At 30.2% G+C, this 20862-nt stretch overlaps 1 protein-coding gene and 1 long non-coding RNA gene across 4 annotated transcripts in view; one reads left to right on the top strand and one right to left on the bottom strand.

Annotated features, from left to right (window-relative positions):
- The window catches only part of LOC143241046 (acetyl-CoA carboxylase-like), a 135023-nt gene that overhangs the window by 24071 nt on the left and 90090 nt on the right, over positions 1–20862 (bottom strand). For both annotated transcript variants that reach the window (XM_076484510.1, XM_076484511.1), the window contains 13 exons: positions 19617–19820; positions 18264–18382; positions 17299–17433; positions 15946–16165; positions 15108–15164; positions 14580–14621; positions 11786–11923; positions 11159–11236; positions 10833–10925; positions 9737–9805; positions 9203–9294; positions 7619–7886; positions 280–420 (listed from right to left, as the gene is read on the bottom strand). In XM_076484510.1, the coding sequence (XP_076340625.1) occupies positions 280–420; positions 7619–7886; positions 9203–9294; positions 9737–9805; positions 10833–10925; positions 11159–11236; positions 11786–11923; positions 14580–14621; positions 15108–15164; positions 15946–16165; positions 17299–17433; positions 18264–18382; positions 19617–19820 (1656 nt within the window). The remainder of the gene's footprint in view (positions 1–279; positions 421–7618; positions 7887–9202; positions 9295–9736; positions 9806–10832; positions 10926–11158; positions 11237–11785; positions 11924–14579; positions 14622–15107; positions 15165–15945; positions 16166–17298; positions 17434–18263; positions 18383–19616; positions 19821–20862) is intronic.
- LOC143241051 (uncharacterized) lies at positions 12–18394 on the top strand. 2 transcript variants are annotated; one of them, XR_013022166.1, is made up of 3 exons: positions 12–79; positions 2125–2232; positions 18261–18394. It is a non-coding gene; the product is annotated as an uncharacterized LOC143241051 (long non-coding RNA). The 2 variants fall into 2 exon arrangements; XR_013022165.1 differs by lacking the exon at positions 18261–18394 and adding an exon at positions 10799–10931.

The raw sequence follows: 20862 nt of genomic DNA, 5'->3' as shown, positions 1-20862 counted from the left end.
ATTTTGAACTGAGAGACAAGAAAGAAGGGAGCTGGTCAACAGCACTCACTGCCAACTCTAGGCCTACTCTAATAAAACGGTAGGATTTTGTTATTACTTTCATAACATTTTTACAGCTGTTTAAGTTTTGGAGTGCAATTTTGTGGCAACTGGATACAAACACCCAGATTCACTGAAAATGTTTAGAGAGTAAAATCAAATAAGAATAAAACAACTCAGCATCCTTTTGACTAATAGATAATTAAACCAGCAAATAATAAAGAAACGTTTTCATTATACATCATTTGCTCCAGGGATCCTCTTCTGTTCAGTCAGATGCCCCATTTCATTCAGTACCAACTCCATACAGCTGATAAGTTGACTGGGTATTTCCACCTCTGGTCTCTTCTCTACAAACTCTTGCCAGTGTTGAAGTAAGGCCTAAAAACAATAACAATCTTAATTTGGGTTAAAAAAAGGGATTAAATAATACTGCTTACAATGTAGTAAAATATAAAAAGTAGTTAAGTATTGTAAAAACACAGCTGTTTCCAGAAAAAAAATCAACAGACCAATTCAACAAAAATTTATTCATATCTAGGCTATGGTTTTAAAACACAAAAAAATATTTATTCTAGAGAATGTATGTCAGGTAGTTTGAAAAGTACAAGAAACAATTACATTTGTATGAATAAGATGAAGAAAATTAAAGCTACTTTTAACAAAGCACAAAGGGCTAAACTGTATTAAGGTGAGGGATTTAAAAATCATCAAAATGAAAAAAAGAAGTTATAAGAAATTCTTGAATGTAGAAAAATGTTTTTTTTTCTATATGCCAGTTCCTCAAATCATTTGGTCTAATCACTACAAACACTCCTAACAGAACTGCTGGTTAAAAGACTATTAATATTTCAATTTGTTGTTTTTTGAACTGCAGAGGCATTAATAGTTTTGGAGTAAAAAATCAAGAAGCAGTAAGATGTGGTTATCAAACTTTGGATCATAGGATACTGATTTTGAAAAAAAACATACACTATTGTATGTCTACAGAAACAAGATGTCTTTGTGTGCATGCGTCTAAACAAAATCACATACATAGTAAAAAGAGAGAATGAAACACTTACTAACATTTAGTTAAAGGGTCTTTGATCAGTGCACAGTAATGACTAAGCTTAAACCTACTCATAATTACCAATATACACTTGTGTTTGTATGATTCATCCACACTAATGATTTTCAGATTTAAATCAGATCCACTTACAAAAGTTATTTTAAACTGATTCAAATACAAAGATACAACTGTTCTTATTTTAAAACCAGTAGGCACTTTTACTCTGATTAGAATCATCTTTATTATTTATTACAGTTCATAAATCTGTTAAAGTAAAAATGAAGATAAAAACAAATATTTCTCACAGCTTGTATTATTCATTCTCTTATAATAAAACTTTTTTCATACTAAAACTGTAATTTGTTGCATTAAAATAGGAAGAAAGACCAACATATTTTACAATTTAAATCTGCTACACAACAAATAACTTTAAAAACATATATTTATAACAAAACAGTTTTTTAAACATTTTTAAATTTGAAATTTTAAAAAAGTACTACTTATATCTACTTGCTATTTTGCTAAATCATTTAAGCTTAGTAAGAATGTTAAATGTTAATTACACAACTCAGCAATGTTTGAAAGATCACCAGTCATTATTTCAAGGGTATGTAAAAGATATTCAGGAAATTATAATTATATACATAACGAAAAATGAGCTAACAGGTGTTGCACTGAAAATGTTTTATGAAGGTAATAAAATAAACACTTGTAAGTATGTGGAAGAGGATACCAGCCTGCACCATATTTCATGAAATGTTTAATTATTTTGAGCACTATGCCAATCATTTAGAAATTCTTGTATGGAAAAGTTGAAAGTGGTATCATAAGGTTTTATCTTGCTTCTATTAATGCTATGAATCAGTCAAAGGGATATGGTTGGAAATTGTGGAATCTAATATGTTATTATTGAACAAAAGCTGTTAGAAGAAAAAGTAAGCAGTTTTAATGAATGCATGATTTCTTGGTGCAGGGTAAGCTACAATTAACACAGTATATATCATATATTTCCAAAGGTATCCTTCTGTTTTTAGGATGAGACAGAGTGTTTGCAAATGAAGAGCAAGGTTTACAAACAACTTGGATCACAGTTGAATTACAAATTGTAGTCAGTTTCCTACTACTAATTCCATAAATATAAGGTAAGGTTATATGTGTATAACATTAATTTAAATATTTATTTATTTTTATCAGGGACAATGCATCAATTACTAGCCCTGTTTACTTGCAACAGTAAACTTGTGCTTAAATATTTATCTGTATGGGTAGGATACAGTAAACACTTGAAGTAAGTGTTTTTGATAATATGTAATGAAGAAGTTTAAAAATAGCAAAGATTATCTGTATGGGTAGGATACAGTAAACACTTGAAGTAAGTGTTTTTGATAATATGTAATCAAGATGTTTAAAAATAGCAAAGAGCCATTATTTTCTTGTTCAGAGGTAAATGTAAAGAAGGGGTTTTAAACATCAGGTGGGTGTAGTGGTAATAAATATATTGTATGGTTGATATAGAAAATATCTTTGATACATCTATGCCAGATTTGACCTTCTTTGTTGAAAGTGTTTAATAGAAAGTTTCATTGTGTTCCATTACCAACTACGAGAGGATTGTTACATATAATTGTTAAAAAATGACATTTTTAAAACAAAGACTGGCTTTTAAAAGAAATTGGCAGTAATTAGACAGTTCAGAGATTAAGTGATCTACGGGAGAGTATTTTTTATGTTTTTACCTTTATCACAGTTACATCATGAGTTAATGCAAACAAATATAAACATTAAAAGATTAATGCAATTTAAATTAACAACAATATATGGCAAAACCACCTGAAAAACCATGTAAAACAGCAACAAAGATGTTGCATTTATAAAAAAAACAACAAACAAAAAAATAATTTTTTTTCCTTTAATTTATTAACTTTCTGTGAGTAATGTAAAAGATTAAGATTTTATACAGAAGTGAAACTGCTAATAAATTGGTAGAATATTTAATGACAGAATCACCTCAACCTGCTGAATTTGAGATGCGAATTATAAATACATTTAATGGATTATCATATCAAATTCACATGCAAGTAGAAGTTGTTCAAAGTCAGAGTTTAATTAATAAAATGTTTGCTTTAATCAAAATGTTATTTAAAACTAGAACTAATGTGTTCTGTCGAACCACATTTTGTATGATACTGTTTTCTGTTGAGTGTTTGACATTTATTGGTATAAAGCTACTAGGCTATCTGGATATAAATAAAAGATAGAGAATAATGGACCAACCATTGTTGAATATTGACAATAACAGGGTGAGAACTAACATGAAGCTATTCAAGGGCCAGTAGAGAGCTAAGAGAGTCAGTGTAAATAGTGCAATTGGTGTACTGCACAGCTTCTACATGATCCAGGGCATGAGAAATGGCATATAACTTGGCAGTGAACACAGAAACTGTAGATGAGATCCTGTGAGTAACCATTTAAGCCACAACAAACCATGGCATAGCCTACAGTCACCTGATTTCAAACCATCCATATAAACAGGAATAGAAGAATGGTTTATAAGATATTCAGCAAAGAGAAGAAAATGGTACTTGCAAATGGGAGTATCTGTCTTCTTCAGATGACTCAAGGAAAGATCACAGGTGGGGATGGTAATAAGCCATGGTGGGAAAGATTAATGAGTGGAAACAGCAATGTCATCCAAGGAGAGACTCAATTCAGCCAGCTGCACTTGTATATGAAGGCCACAAATAAGAATGGCAGACTGTCTATTCTGAAAGAGTATGGCCCATTGAGAAAGGAAGATACAACCACAGATGGGATGCTATGGAAAGCACAGAAATTAAGAAGCATACTGCAAAGTTGCACGAGATGAGGGTTAAGAGGAGGTTCGTGGGACTCAGTGTCCAAACTCTGTACTGGAGAAGTGCATAAAGCTCCCATGTAGAAATGAAGTCCCAGATGGTGAATAGGATCCAGCATCTTTTCAAAGCTGAGGTCCTAGCAGAACCATAAACAAGAGATTTGTGGTCCAGTTTGGATTGAATGAGGGCACAATACATCTTGAGTACAAATTATTGATCTGCTCCCCAACAGGTGGAAGAAAGGACACAGAGGAAGTTCAGTGCCATAGTACACTTGACAAATAACTGCTTGATGTATGGGATAAAGTTCAGTTTACAGTCAAAGATAAACCCCAAGAATTTTACCTCAGAGACCATATGAAGAACAACATCATCAAGATAGAACTTGGGATCAGGGTGTATATTCCGTTGGCAGCAAAAGTGCGTGTAAATAGTCTTGGAGAAAGAAATGGTAAAACTGTTGGATGAGGTTCACTTCAACAAGGAACTAAAGGCAGTCTGAAGCTCAATGACTGACACAAGAAGTGGGAGTTGTTGACACAGAGCCTACTTGCAACAGGAGGAAGCAGTGTAGTTACAGCTTTAATCTTGACACTAAAAAGTGTGATACTCAAAACATAGCCCTGAGAAAACACAAGTTCCTGTGGAAAAGAACAGAAAAGTGTTGAGCTCACATGAACATGGAACACCTATTCAGTAATAAGTTCCAAACAAAAATGAGTAAATAGTCATGAAACCAATACAAGTGCAGGTTCTGCAAAATTCCGTACCACCAGGTAGTGCTGTGAGCCTTCTGAAGGTTAAATAATATGGACACAAGATGTTTCACTGGAAAACAATGCAGTTTGAAAGATTGGGATACCTGCAAAAGTCATCCAAGGCCTGTTTCTAAGTCTTCCATGCCTCATAGCAGGCAGGACTCTACCATAGACAAGGATATCATGAAAAACATGTTGAGGTCTTAGAAATTGTTTGAGCAGTTGCCTGTATGATACATTCAGTCATCTATTGATGATAGGCTGAAAAAAGCAGGATCAAGTTCTGAGAGGGTGGAGAAATGAGGCCAGTTGGCCTGGTCCAAATTGCACCAAGGCACATGGTTTGATTGGTATTGACCACAGCCAATTTCCCAAAAAACAATAGGAAAATGATCATTGTCCTATGGGTCACTGTAAACCCTGCAAGAAAAGTAAGAGAAAAGTGAAGGGAGCAGAGAGAGAGATCAATAGCAATAAAAGACTAACCAGGACCATAAAAATAAGTATAAGATCCAGTACCAAAGAGATAAACTTTGTGATCCAAGAGCATAGGCAAAATGGACAGATCCTTGTCATCAATATCAGCACTGTCCCAGAAGAGATTGTATTCTTTAGAGTCCCTTAGGATTTAAAAGGGAGATGACAACTGTTCACCAAGAGCATCTAGGTCTGATTGATGTGATCATAAGTCTCTCAAGGAGAATGGCAGAAAAAACAAACAGTAATGGTATGACTGAAGGAAACATGGGCAGCTATGGCCTCCAAGGGTGTATGGAGCTACAAAGACAGGGTAAGCATGTGGTGGTTGACCAGCAGTGTCATCCCTCCAAGCACTTGTTTAATCACACAACTTGTCATTCTGGTGTTATAAAACTGCTGAGAGGTGACTGTCTTGGTAGGCTTCAGGGATGTTTCTTGTAAAAAAAGACACATGGGATAACAGGAATCAATCAAGGCCTTAATGCCATACAGATTAAAATAGAAACCTTCCACTGTATCAAAGTGTACATTTTTACTTAGGTGGAGAAGACCTGGGCAGAGAACCCTCCTCTTTACAACCCCTGTTATTCTTTATTAAAGGAAGTCTTTCAACCTTTCTATGGAACCTGTCCTAAGTTCAGTAGGCATGTCTCTGTCAGTAGATGCAGATTCCAGTCACTAAAGGAGTAAATGAATGATTGTTCTCCATCTTGGGTCTGAAGAAGATGGACCTAAGCAGACACCAGAAGCTAGGGCTGAAGGAAGTGGATGTGGGCAGTCAATGGAAGGAATGATGGGGACAGAGATAGAAGTAGATGATGACTTTTCAACTTTCTGATCCAAAGAGAGAAAAAGCCTCTTAACATGGTTTGTGAGTGACTCTGTTGGAAGTATGAAAAGATCTGTTTGCACTCCCACTGTACCAGTGGAATGAAGTGTAGCAGCATACGCCCAAGATGGAGTTGGGAACAATAACTTCCAAGCCTAAGGGTAAGAAAAATTGTCAACAATTTTCAAATGCTGTACTTCTTTCTACTACACTCTCATAGGGCAAGCATGTAAGAGTGGTGTGAACCACTACAAATGAAACAACAAGGGTATAGTTCCTACTCATAGGTATCATGGTCTTTGCCACTGCAAAGAGCACACATCACAGAACCACAAGATGCCTTTGAGTTACCAAACAACTGACATTGGAAACATCTGAAAAAGCTGAGAAAATATGGCCATTTCATTCCTTACAGTTCAGATAATTTGTCTTGAGAGTTGGGGTCGATGTAGTGATGTAAATGTCAAAATTAGAACACTAGAAAGCAGTATAATTCCATCTTTATGAGTGGAGATATGTCTCATTGCAGAAAATCTTTGGTTAAAAAAATAAAATAACAGCAAGGATCTCCAACTCTGAGGTATTTTTCAAATTCCTTTCAACAATAACTCTCCATGAGTAATTCAAAGTAGCATTGGAAGTAACTTCAATGGGTTCATCCCAATGGCCTTTGAATTCAAGAGGAGTTCACTGTTTTTTGATTTTTTTTGAGGTAGATGTTTCCATCAAGATATCCCTAGAATATAGCTTCTTGACTGACTTGGGAGAGCCAGCAAGCCCCTCTAATCCCTTCTTAATAAAAATAGAGACATTTACCCTAAGGATTTCTCAGATAAAGATAAAAGGATTAAAAATCATGTGCAGGATTTGATGATGGTAGCGACTGTGTAACAGCAATCAAAGTGAAGTTGTCCAACTATAAGCTGTTTTTTTATTATTTTACTTTTATGTGGATTTAGTGAATCCATAATGTAATGAGAGATTCAGTGCCCACTGACCCCATCCACAATGGAGTTCTATTAGAGGAAACACTACAATACCAAACAAGAACACTGCAGCAATGCCAGAGTTTTGTGAGTACTATACCTAAATACCAGCATTAGACACAATGTCCAAAACACTTGTTGCAAATTCCCAACAGTGGCACTCAGTTGAGTGACCCTGAGTCCACCTCAAGGCCCCCTGTCAACAGGAATTCAAGGTCTTGAATATATTTTTTTATTAAAAATACTCGAGATAACTCAGCTAAATACTAGCATGTTTTGTGAGTATTAACACTAAATTATGCTTACTTGTTTAAACACATCAGGAACATCATAAACATATGTTATTGCACATAATTCATAGATATTAACTTTAAATAATACTTACTTGTTTAAGTATATTAGGAACATAATAAACATATGTTGTTCTATATACTTCATAAATATTAACTCTAAATTATGCTGACTTGTTTAACCATATCAGAAACATCATAAATATATAAAGTTCTACACAGACATTAACTTCAAATTATGTTTACTTGCTTAGACATGTCTGAAGCAACATAATATCTGTGAAGTATGTAAAACATACTTCATATATATTCACTCTAAATTATGCTTACTTGTTTAAACATGTCAGGAACATCATAAACATATGTTGTTCCATTTGACTGTGCTTGAAATCTTTTCAGTTGGAGGTAATCTTTAGTAAGATATGGTGTGGAAATGGGCTGGTCATGCAGACGACCATGTTTGGGTCCCAAAGCCTCAAACTTAAGTTGGCCAGTTTCAGCATCTGTTACTTCTTTATACAAATTAATATCTAGATAATAGCCATTTTCATTGGCCACAAACAAACGGACTGGGATGCACTTTTCATTGTGAGATTCCCTAGAGAAAGAAACAAGGCTAGCAGGAAATTGAAATAGTACTTCAAGATTTGAATAAAATTTCTTTTAACCTTCCAGAAATAAACTTTTGTAATAAAGAAGATTATGAGTTTCTTAGGTTAATGCACCAATAAACAAACTTCAACTTCTATACTATTCAGCACATTTGTGAAAAGTGGAAATATCCAAGATTATTTTCTCATTACAAATACTAACGTTTTTGCATAATTCTTTTTTCTCTCTCTAGCTTTTCTCAAATACTCTTAACAGTGTAACAAAATTATTTGTATCTTCAACTGTAAGTCTAAAGGAAGCTTATAAAGGTGGTATAAATTGATATTACATTTCTGAGACACAGCCTTATTATTCAATTATATACAAGAAATTATTTATTACATTTAATTGTATACAGGAATCAGAATATTTTTAAACAATTAATCAGTTTCCCTTACAATTACTCACATTGTACCAAATCAACATAAAAACTTATCATGTTCTAACTTCATCAATATATTACAGGAATAAAAAGAAAATGATAAAAGTCATACTTAAATATAACCATGGAAAGTATATTTCTTCAGTACAACAATTAATTCTTTTCTATATATGCATGTATAATTTACCTTACAAAAATCCATGCAATTTTTAAGCTGTTTAGTTAATACTAGAACCATCATATATGATAGTTCACATTTAAAATGTCAGTCATGCCCACCTTAGTTTTAGCTTTATAAATAAAATTAACTTTTAAACTAAAATTGTTTTTAAAAGTAAATTGATATAATCTCTTTGACAAAAGCTCCTTACTCAGTTATTAATTCAGACTATTTGTTATAAATAACATTTATTGGCCCATAAATTTTAACTATTTTGATTACTATTGACATGCATCTACACCCCACATAATATCCAGTGGCTATAAAACAACACCAATATATAATACCTTCACAGAAGTGACTTACGTTATGGACACTTTATAACACAGAAATTATTAAATAGATTATTTTTTCTTATAAAAAGTAGAAAAAGTTCATCTCAAAGGTACCCTTCATGGGTAGAAAGTAAGTTTACAGATTTTCAACACTAAAATATTGAGATGGGGTTCAATACTCCAAGATGGATGGAGTGCAGATAGTCTACAGTATAACTCTGAACTAAACACTAACAAAAATCATCTCAGAAAATAAGTACATTTTATAAACTTTTGGAGAATTATACTATACATGAATGGTTGCTGAATCTTAAGTTGTGCTTCTGAGAAAACATCTGACAGAACAGGTTATTAACATGATAAAAAGTGATAGCTACCTGACTTACCTTATAGTCATTTTCAGTTCAGCTTGCAATACCCGAAGTTTCAATAATCTAGGTCCATATCTCATCACTATATCCGTCACATTTTCAACAATCTGTAAGTTTATCATTTATTATTACACATCTTTAGGAGTAATTTTACCAAGATGTATTTTTAATTTTAAATGTTCAGTTTTTAATCACATTAGAAACTTACTATCTGTGCAAATTATTCAATTCTTTAAGTATACAACATTTTAAGACATGTGTGTTTGTAAGAGCAATTATCTCATGGATATAAATATATATTGTATTTCAAAGTTATTAGATTCAGAGTGCTCTTGAAATACAAATTTAAAATATATCTTATGTTGTTGCTTAATCTAAATTTGAAGTTACTTGGCTTATCAAATAATTCTGTATTTTTATGAATTATTACAATTAAAAGTCATTAACTAATCACTCTATAACTTATTGTATGTTAAAGAGATATTGATCTATATGATATTTGTCATAGTTTAAATTATTCTAATTGTTAGACTTTACAAAGGAACTTACTTTTAGTGGATTCATTGTGACTTTTGGAATAAAATTGAGAAAAATGTGGTTACAGTCTGTTGCTTTAGCCTGAAAAACATACACAGATCTTAAAGTTATTGGTAGAAGGGATAACTGGTTTAAAACTAAAAATAAGTACAAATTAAATGCAAGTAAATTCTAGCAATGAAAATGTGTTATACTTTTTATAATTCTTGACAACAATGTTATAGCAGTATTGAATGTAAATAGGTGTGTGTTGACAGTAAGAGATATTGGTCTTGAACTGCTTTCTAAACTGATACAAATAAAACAGAAAGTGATATGTTATTTAAATGATAAAAATAATGAAGAGAGCAACAAAAATAATACAGAAACTGATATGTCATGTAAAATGACAGAAATAATACATAAACTGATGTCATGTAAAATGATAGAAATAATTTAGAAAGTGATACAAATAACAAAGATACTGATATATTACTTAAAACAATAAAATACTGTGAAAGGTGATACAAATAATACATGACATTTAAAATGATAAAAATAATCTAAAAATAGACAATAATGAAATATAAAGAAATAATGCGAAGCCAATACCATTCAAACAGATAAAAACAATTTAACTGCAAAAGCCAATAGTATTTAAACTTATAAATTCTGTATTGTTAATAACAACTTAGAAACTGATTGCTTCTCAATTTATTCAAATGATGTAGAAACAGGCAGATTTGAAATATAGTTCTAAAAATAAATACTAATAACCATTACATTCAAGTTAATATTACATGAAAACATATCATTTTTTTCATTATTATTACAATGCTCAAAACTATAAGATTTCAGTCATACTAAACTAACAAACAGTTATAACTTAGTTTACTGAATCAGAATTTAGTTCACCAAGTATATCATTCATACCTTGAATTAAGATGGATCTAATATAGGCTTTGATATATATTTTGAACATCACTAAAGAGTTCTGCTTTATTCACAAATCAGTTATTTTTATTTCAAAGTACATGCACAAACATCTTGAATTAATTTTGAACAATCAGTATATTAATTTCAATATTTTTACAGATTCATCAGATTTTGTTATTTAACATATTCTTACATAAGGATGGCTGATTACAGCAACTTCCAACTGATCTAACGCCTCCAGGAGTAATCTTTCCCCTTCATTTCGTAGGTACTCATATGATGCTTCCTAAATACCAATAAATACATAAACTCCATGTAGTGTCTCATTTTTTCATTGTTTTACAATTTAAATTTTTTAAATACATTTGTTATTCAAACACATATTTGGAACAAAAATTGTAAAGTATAAACAGCTTTTATATTAAGTTCATACAATTCATACAACTTATTTAAACTTCAACCATAATATTGCAAAGTCACTTAGACAGGAATTGTTTAGCAAAAGTTAAAGACAGTTACCTTTGTAACTAAATCTGAATGACGTATAATGGAGCGAACAAAAAATCGGTAGTCAGTTACCTCATGTTCTTTTAATACCTACAAATATATAAGTATATAAAATGATGCACCACAGCAAACTATACAAAAACATAAAATTGTTATTATCTAGTTCCTATAGTTTTTATTTCAAAATTTCATACATGCTTTAATAATTTGTAGCACTAATAAGAACTATTTTGGATAAATCCATATCCCAAAGTGTATGTGAGTACTGTTATTTGACACATTTATAAAGCAAATTACCAAAACATGTAGAATCAAGTTTTAGAGTATAACTGATAACTAACAAAGAATTTATACTACATAAGCATAATGAAGTATTCAAACATTTTACCATACTTTTACAGCTAAAATGATAGCATTGTGAATTTCTCTTTTTTAAAATTAAAAGTGTATTACTTCACAAAATTTTTCTTAAACTAAAACATGTAGCTTCATGAAACTAAATGATAATGAAATGTGGTTCTTTAATACAGATACCAATTTCAAAAACATGGGTATTTAAGTTATGTTTTATCCTTTTCAAGATTTTACACAATATACAGTTAATTTCTGTTCCAGTATCTAGCGATATTGCCTCTCTACCTTTGCTTTTCCAAGATATAAATGCATCTTTTGGTTGGTTGTAGGGATAACTTCAAGTTCATAGTTACGAAGACGATTGATTTCTAACTGAAAAGCCAAAGCTGGCTCAAGATGCCTGTAAATTTGATCTTCTCCAAACTAAAAAAAAATAAAAGTATATTAACATAGAAGATCAGGTAAGTTGGTGAAACAGGAAATTAGAACATCAAGAAAGACATACGAGAAATGATTGACTGAAGATGTAAAAATTGCCAATAAGGGTTTCTTTAAATAAATTAGAGGTAAACAAAATGTTAAAATGGGGGTAGGACCCTTAAGGAACGATAAAAAGAAAGCTGGTATCTGATGGTTATGAGATGGTTGGGTTATAAAATTTTATTTATTTTTCTTTGGTTTTTAAACCAGGAAGATTTAAGCAATATTCCACATGCTGAACAGTTTGATAAACTGAAATGTTACCAAACAAGATGATGCCATTAATTCTGAAATGGTTAAGAAAAAATTGGGAAGTTCAAAAATTGATAAGTCTCCTGAGCTAAAGAGTATTTCCCCAAGGGTTTAGAAGGAGGTTAACGATTGGATAGGTGTGTCACTTTCTGCTATGTTTTATCAGTCCTTAAATAGTGGGTGGGTGTCAGAAGATTGGAAGTTAGCTAATGTAACTCTTTTCAAAGGAGATGATAAACATTGTCCCAGTAATTATAAGACCATTGTAGGAAATGTTTTGGAAAGTCTGTTAAAAGGTGCTCTGCAAAGTCATTTAACAAAGGTTAGAATTTATTGGATAGTTAACATAGTTTCACCAAGATAAAATCTTGTCTTACAAATCTTTTGACTTTCTTTGAAAGGGTTACTGTTTATGTAGATGAGGGGTAAGGGTGCAGATTTGATATGTATATGGATTTTCAAAAAAAGCATTTGACAAGGTGCCACATAAAAGGCTTGTAAAAAAATGTATCTCTATAGGTGTGAGGGATATGTTTGCAAATTAGATAGAAGAGTGGCTGGATGGAAGAAAGCAAAGAGTTGTTACAAATGGAGTTCAATCAAACTAGATTGATGCCACAAGTTGTCACCTCTCAATGATCAGACAGGATATTTTCTCTTTTTGATTTACATTAATGACATATAGGAAGAAATGGTCAATAAATTACTTAAATTTACAGATGATATTAAGGTCTTGAGTATTGCTGGCTATGAAGAGAATGGTACTGCTTTACAAAAGAATTTAGATCATTTATTGAGTTGGGCAAATAAACGACAGATAAGTTTTAATTATAATTAATACAAGATAATGCATGTGGGTTATTATAATTTGGAAAGGAATAAAATTAGCATTGTTATGAAGGAAAGTGATCTTGGCATAATAGTAGATCAGGCTCTAAAGCCATCCAAGCAGTGTGCTGTTGCTTGTGGTAGGGCAGATAGGATTTTAGTTTGTATCTCCAGAAATATTGAATACAGGTCTAAAGAGGTTATAATTTTATTGTACAGGTCGCTGGTTAAGCCATATTTGGAATATTGTGTTCAGTCTTGTGCTCTTTACCTTAGGAAAGACACTGAATTGTTGTAATAGTGCAGAGAAGAGCAACTAGAATGGTATCTGAAATGACTGGGTTTTCATACTACGAAGTTGAAATCTCTCAAATTGTTTTCTCTTCAAAAAAGAAAAGTAAGAAAGGATCTGTTTCAGGTGTTTAAGATTGTAAAGGGAATTGACAGTGTTGATGCATTTTCATTTTTCATATTTAACAGTGAGACCAGTAGGATTAGGGAACACAAATATAAATTTTGGCATCTTCAGTTTCATTTTTCTGACAGGATGGTTAGCCTTTGGTATGGTTTGTTTTCAGATGTTGTAGAGGCAGTAAATTTAAGTGAATTAGAAAAGTACAAACTTGATAAGTATATGAATAATAAGGGCTAGTTTTAAAACTTTGCATTAATATTTTAAAGTATTTTAACTTAGTTTAGAGGATGAAACAGCCATGATGGACCAATAGGTCCCATGTTGTTTCAAAATGTTATGTTATATTACCAAAGAATATTAACACAAGTTCATATTATACAAAGAGCTAACTGGAATTCAAATATACGAGTTTTAGATAATTTGAGGAGTAGTCCTAAAACATATTTATTTTAAAATATTTATGCAGAAGAAACATAATAAAAGTAAATCTAAATATACAGTCTTAACCAACTGAAAGTTGAAGAAGTAATTAAATATAAGAGCACAAAAACCCTAATGTAATGTGAAAAAACAAACAAAAGAGATTTAAACTTTGTACAAAGTTGCTCAACTGCTTTAATTCTTAGTTAAATATCTAAATGTAAAAAATAATAAGAAAAATGTAATTCTTCTAAAGACCAAATAATTTTAGAATTCCATGATTCTTATCTTTAAGTTAACATATTTAAAAAAATGATTTTGTTTTGATCTTTTCTAATTGTTCTTTTAAAAAATGTGTTTATATTCCTGGACTTCTTATCAGACATTTAATATCTTTAAATTACAGTAATTTTGACTAAGCACTATTAATTAATTGTAAACCAATAACCAAAAACTCAAACACTATTTCAAATTTATTTTTATCTATGTGATACAAATGTTCAGAGGAAAGCAAGTACTGCAGGCCTAAAGAAACAATTCAAATATTCAGGCTCAGTGATTTTTAAATATAAATTGATTGAATTTAAGTATAAGTTGTTACAATGTTTCCTGACAAGAAATTTTAGAAAATAAAATACATTTATTTAAAACCTTTAAAACAAAAAGGAATAAAAAAATTCTTACCATATCCCTGTCACGATAAGTAAAATACTTAGGAAAGTTGTGCTGAAAAATAAATGAATATTAAATGTAAACTAAAGAAAAAGAAAACCAAATAAAAACAGGTATAGTTTATCTTCAAATAGTTTATTAGTAGTAATAACAAATTAGCTGTTATGTTTCACTTACAAATTTGTCTATAATATTTTTTGATCAGTTTTTTATAAATATACTCAAAATATTTCATTTTCTCTTTGGTATTTAAAAAATAAACTTGTAAGTAAAGTATGCTTTTGTGAAAACAAAGTATTCTCTGAAAAAACTGAAAATATAACAAGATTTAAAGATAAATGAAAATCAGGAAAATTATATTATTTTTCTAAAATAATTTAAAGCAGGGTGTCTTACTCAAAATATACAATTTTAACATTCTCCACGTTTCTTTCAAATTGTAAGAAAGTTTTTAGAATTGTCATATAATATGTATGATTCTCAAAAAATAAATTGATTACAGAAAATATAAAGATATAAATGGGGTTTCTATTTCATTACCTTTTGAATAACCATGAAAGTCACTCTGCGTATGAAGTTTTCCTTTAAATTCTCCCTCTTACAAAAATAGGTAAATAAAAGTTGTATATATTACAAAAACATTTGCAAAAAATACAAAAAATTTAATGTGCTATCAAAAACTGCAACATATCCTATAAACGTACCAGTTATTTTTGTAGTAAAATAATATTTAATATTGCATTTACCAAATTACATTAAATACAAAATATGAAAAAAAAACATTTTTTCCTTTACTTTATTAAAGTAAAACACAAACTCAGCCATATCAAGTTTATCCTGTTTGTATATATAGATGTTTCTGGCAGTAAATTAAAAGGAAATACATTTTTTACTGATTTCTTCAATTGATTTTGACAGTTTTCTCATAGTATCAGTTATTTCTAGAGATACAAGAAAAGTGTATAATAATGATTCAGTAAGCACAGGAAAACTGTACTAGCACTGTTGTTATTATTATTTTATGTGCTCATTTTGGTTAGTTGAAATTTACAGTAAACAAAAATTTGACGCAGAAGAAAAACATGTTATGGTGACGTAAGTTCTCAAAAATAGGAATAGAATGCAGAAATTGTATTAAAAAGTCTGATTTCTTTTGTAATATACTGATCATGCTGTTCTTTTAAATTTATTAAACAAAACTAAGTATGTATAATGAGATAATTCTTAAAAAATATACAAAGCAGTCATTAAAAAATTATTAAGTCTTTTTATATTGATATTGCAAGTTAAAAAAGTTTCTTGATTAAAAAAGAAATTAATTTTGTTTGCTGGTTTAGCATTAAATTTTTGTGCAAGTAAAGCTAATGTTAAAATTTACCTTTTCTCCACAAAAGTTCTGAAATCTCTCACTAAGATCTTCATCATCCTCTTCAAGAGGCATTTTAACAGCAATAGTTAGTACATGTTTAGGCTGAACCAATGGAAGCTGAATGTCACAAAATGATGTAGAGGATTGTCTTCTGGTATAATCAACTTCCCACAGATTTGGACTTGGTGGTGGGGATTCATAGAAAAGCTCCATTAACTCTTCAAAATTGCTAAAATGTAATGTACACAGTAAATCAACGCAAGTCAGTTATACTAAAGTCTAACTACAAGTTTCTTTTATATGGTTGGTAAATAAAAGAACATAAGTGTTGTTTCAAGTTTTCTTACTTTATTGAGATTAATATCTTTTTACAATTTAAAATCCATGTTTTAGTGATAAATCTATATTTAGAAATGTTCTTTACCAAAGATTTTTTTATTTTTGATGCTCAAAATTATCAAGATAAGGAATAATTTTTCTCATAAAAACAGCTTTAATATAATTATTTCAGTCAATCAAGGTTCTTAAGGACCTTTACTTTTCATGTAGCTTGTATCATTACCTCTCCTAAAATATACTAAATCATAATAATAATAATAATGATACATAGCAACTATAATTATCTCAAAATTAACGTTTTCCTACACTAAAAATGCAGTTCCAATAGATACTTAACTTTACTAACGTAACAGCTTTTCTTCATTTATGCTGCCCTCTATATGTACAATATTCACTCTTCACTAGCCTTGATGCTCCCACCTACCCTTACATAATCTTCCATGCTATTGTTGTACTGTAGTATGCAAATAAGCAAACATCAACCCTCCACCAATAAAAGCGCAACACACCATCCTAATGTAGCTAACTCCATATATACTGTAGAGCACTAACATCAGTTTGACACTAGGCACAAAAGATGCAACAGAAGTGGGATAGATAAGTAGTGGAAGCAGAGGAAATATCTATTGTAAATAGATTTTCAATGATTTGATTTAGAACTAATGTTTTAGCTATTTATTGGCTTTGACATTTTCTCACAATAACAGTTATTTCTATAGATGCAATTTGGTGAGGGTTGTTGCATGCTACAGTGCAATTATACCACATTAATCATGAGGGTAGGTTTGAACATGAAGTTTAGTGGTGAATGAAACTTGTGCAAATACAGGACAGCACAAACTGAGAAAAGCTTCTTTGTGAGGGGAAATTAGTTACACTGGAATATTAAGTTTCATCAATAGAAAGTCTGAAACTTTTATTCATGATAAATGTGATTTTAACAACAACTAAAATAATGAAAAAATTATATTCAATTACAAACAACATAAAAACTTTAAGATTTTAATTATATGATATACACACCTTGTAAAATGTTCAAATGAAGTGAAGGCTGAGATAACACCCATTCTCTGACATGTTTCCAACCCAAAGAATGAATCAACTTCTACTACACTACCGCTATCTGGACATGATACCAAAGATTTAGAATGAGCCATTCTGAAAAAACAAACAAAAGTTGATGTCTGTAATTTTGTTTAATTATAATAAATACTATTAATCCATTGGTCAAATCTTCTGCCTTACAGTACAATAAGACTGAAAAAACAACAGCTAGTTTTCAATTATTTCACATAGTATTTGTTAATAATTTAGGATTCAAAATAAAATATACAAATTATAAACTTATATTGCACATTATATTATTCAGTAATTGCACATAAATACAATTTTTTCAAAATACTATTTGTACTACCTCTGCAATACCTTTTCATACATTAAAGAGTAAATATTTTATCCTTTCATTTCCATCTAGTTAAGTAGTTTTTTTTTTATGCCCACTTAACAACTTATTCTTATTTGTGTAGACTTGACATAGCTAAACCAAAACCCTTGAAACATGAACCAATGAATGGACTGTGCAGAAACTATTCTTGGTTATTAGTTTTATATTACAACTGGGCAAAGGCTGCTCTTGGTTTCATAGATATTTGATTGTTTTCCTGGCCATTTAAAACATTTAGGAAAATTATTTACATCTAAAGTATTTTGAATTAATTTGAATTCAAAACATTCTTAATTTTGAATGAAAATTGTTGAAAATTTGTCTTGCAGTAGTCAAAATATATTAATACTACAGTTCTTAAGATATTAATAACACATGGTAAAATTATCATAGTAACAATTGTTTAGTTCTTAACAGCCAAAATAATAAAAATAGTAACCATGGGATCATAAGAATGCTAATAATATTGTTACAGTAACCCTAACAATACTTATAATCCAGAACATAACCATAGTAGTTGTTTGCTACTCATTTTTATCAGCACCTGTTTGGATGAGATGAAGGAAGAAGATACTGGAATTGAGCTGCACAAAGTCCTGATGGTAGTTGAAGATGCTGGATGGATGAAAGTTCATAAGCAGCATAACTTCGCCTCACATAGACCTAAGATTAACACATAACTTACTCGTGAGATTGATATCATTTGACAGATAACATTTGGATATCACTCAAATTAAAAGCTATATATATATATATATCAAGATGTAACTAATAACAAAATACTCATACAGCATTTTATTGACCTGTTCATATCCATACTTGCCAACATTTAAAACTGAAAAAAAAGAGGAAGTTATGCACTTGTTTTTGAAAAATATCTAAATAAAAACATATGGGACAAATATATACACCTGGTGACACTTTCAAAGCATGATACAGTGATGTAAGGAGCATCCGAAACACTAATAAATAATTTGTGAAAGAGTTTAAAAAAGTCTTCAACTTATTTGTAAGATTTAAACATTTTCAATGATAAAAAGTGGTATGTGGTAGAAGACAGTTTTAAAATCAGCAGTTTACCAACTATTGCAATAAAGTTGGTAAGTATGCATTTTATTCACAGTTGCCTTTCTAATCTTAAATAGTACAAAGCTTTTGTAATATTATCAATATTTCATGTTCTATATACAATTCTAATTTAAAAACTCACAGCTAATTTAGCTTTACAAATACCATGCTTCTCTTACAACCAGTGACAAAATCTAACAATTCAAATTTCAATTTAGAATTGTTTTTTATTCTGTTTCTTGTTATGGTAGAAAGATTTTCTCCAATTATTTTGCAAATATAATTATTTTAAAGTCTATTAAAGTTCTCTTAAACTCAGATAACTTCTATTTTTCATTTGTTGAAGCATAGAATGAACTATTTTGGGCATAACTGATTTCATCAAATAACTATTGGCCACAAATTAATCAATCAAATTTGAGGTTGCTCTTGAAAAAGTTGACTTAAAAATTCTTCAACTGAATCACACTGCAGAGATTAGCGATTGTCAATTTATCAATAATCATATCATATTTACAAATGTAATTCAATATTTATTTTAATTACTTTTTCTACTGCAAACTTTATGAAACTAAACAATTAGCTCTTCTTATTTTACATTCATTTTTCTGGTTTACATGAATCTGTTCACTGGAACTATTTATCCTTAGAAAATAAAACTTTTTGTAAGGTGGATTATGTAATTGTTTTCTGACACTTACATTGTACAAGTTCTTAGAAGTAAGTTATAACATTTGGATGGCTGATTGAACGATGTGGGTATTTTCATTTTACTTTTTATATGAACTATCATACTGAGTTTAATCTAGACTTTAGAGATTCTGCCTACCTCTAAAGCTGCTCTGCGAACAACAATATAGCTATGAAAGAAGAAGTCTTGAAGAACATCAAGAATTGAAGTTTCTGACATTATAAGCTTCTGTAGGTTTTCAGGATGTGAATCATGACCATAGGTGTTGACTGCCGAAAGGAAAATTGATTCCATTTGGTTATGACGAAGTTCGTAAGCTGGATTATGAGCTGCTATAAGAACCTGATTTAAAAGTAGAACCACTTAAAGAGTGTGTGTAAATGTGTACAAATATCAAATAATATTTAATTAATTGATCTATGATCCTTTCTGAAATACCTAGGTTGATATCAAAAATACATACAGTAATACAATTCAGTCTGTACATTTTATTCAAATAAATGCATGCTAAATATTTGTAGAGAATGTCACGGAAGAATTCATAAATGTACATCTTAAGTGAGATATTAGAAAATATACAGATAAGACTTTATATTACTAATGTTTGTATAATTTTTACTACTAAGGAAGTAATTTTTCAAACTCACATCTATAAAGTTGAAATATATCTGTGACACCTGAGGTTACAATTTATCATTAATCTCTTTCAAAAGTGTAACTGCACATTATGTACGCATTATAATGTACAGGGCTCAAGTTCTAATTTAAATCTTTAGCAAATGAATTAATTCATCTGTAAACCTGCTTATGATTTTAAAATAATTGTTTTAATGACATATATATATATACACACACACTTCTTAAAATCTACATAAAAAGGTAATTGTCAAAATATATCCTACACAATCTTATAAATAAAAATCCACATTACAGAATGAACTGTTTTGCTCCTTTAAACAAGTGTTCTCCTTGTTTTGTAATTAGGAAATGATACAGGTACTTTAAATACCCTTTGGCTAAACAGTTGTTGAATTATAAAGTAACTATCAAAATATATCCTATATAATCTAATAAATAAAAATCCACATTAAATTAATATTCTGAGCTTTCAATTGGTTATTCACATAATACATAAAACTATCCAATAAGGAGAATAAAGCAGACTACTGTAAAATAAGTTATAAGTACCTTTAGCTTAATGTTTCTACTCAGATAAATCCACCAAGTTTTAATATGACTGTTTATATGTGCACACACACACACACAAAATAATTAAATAAAACACCAACCACTACATAGCATGTGTTTAGTCTTCATTATAAAAAGAAACTTTGTTGAAAATATGGATCTTTAGTTTCATAGAAATAAACAAATGATCTGCAAA

This window comes from Tachypleus tridentatus, chromosome 13, assembly GCF_004210375.1.
Source record: "Tachypleus tridentatus isolate NWPU-2018 chromosome 13, ASM421037v1, whole genome shotgun sequence".
Taxonomy (NCBI): Eukaryota; Metazoa; Arthropoda; class Merostomata; order Xiphosura; family Limulidae; genus Tachypleus; species Tachypleus tridentatus.
This window is presented reverse-complemented; position numbering and strand designations above follow the sequence as displayed.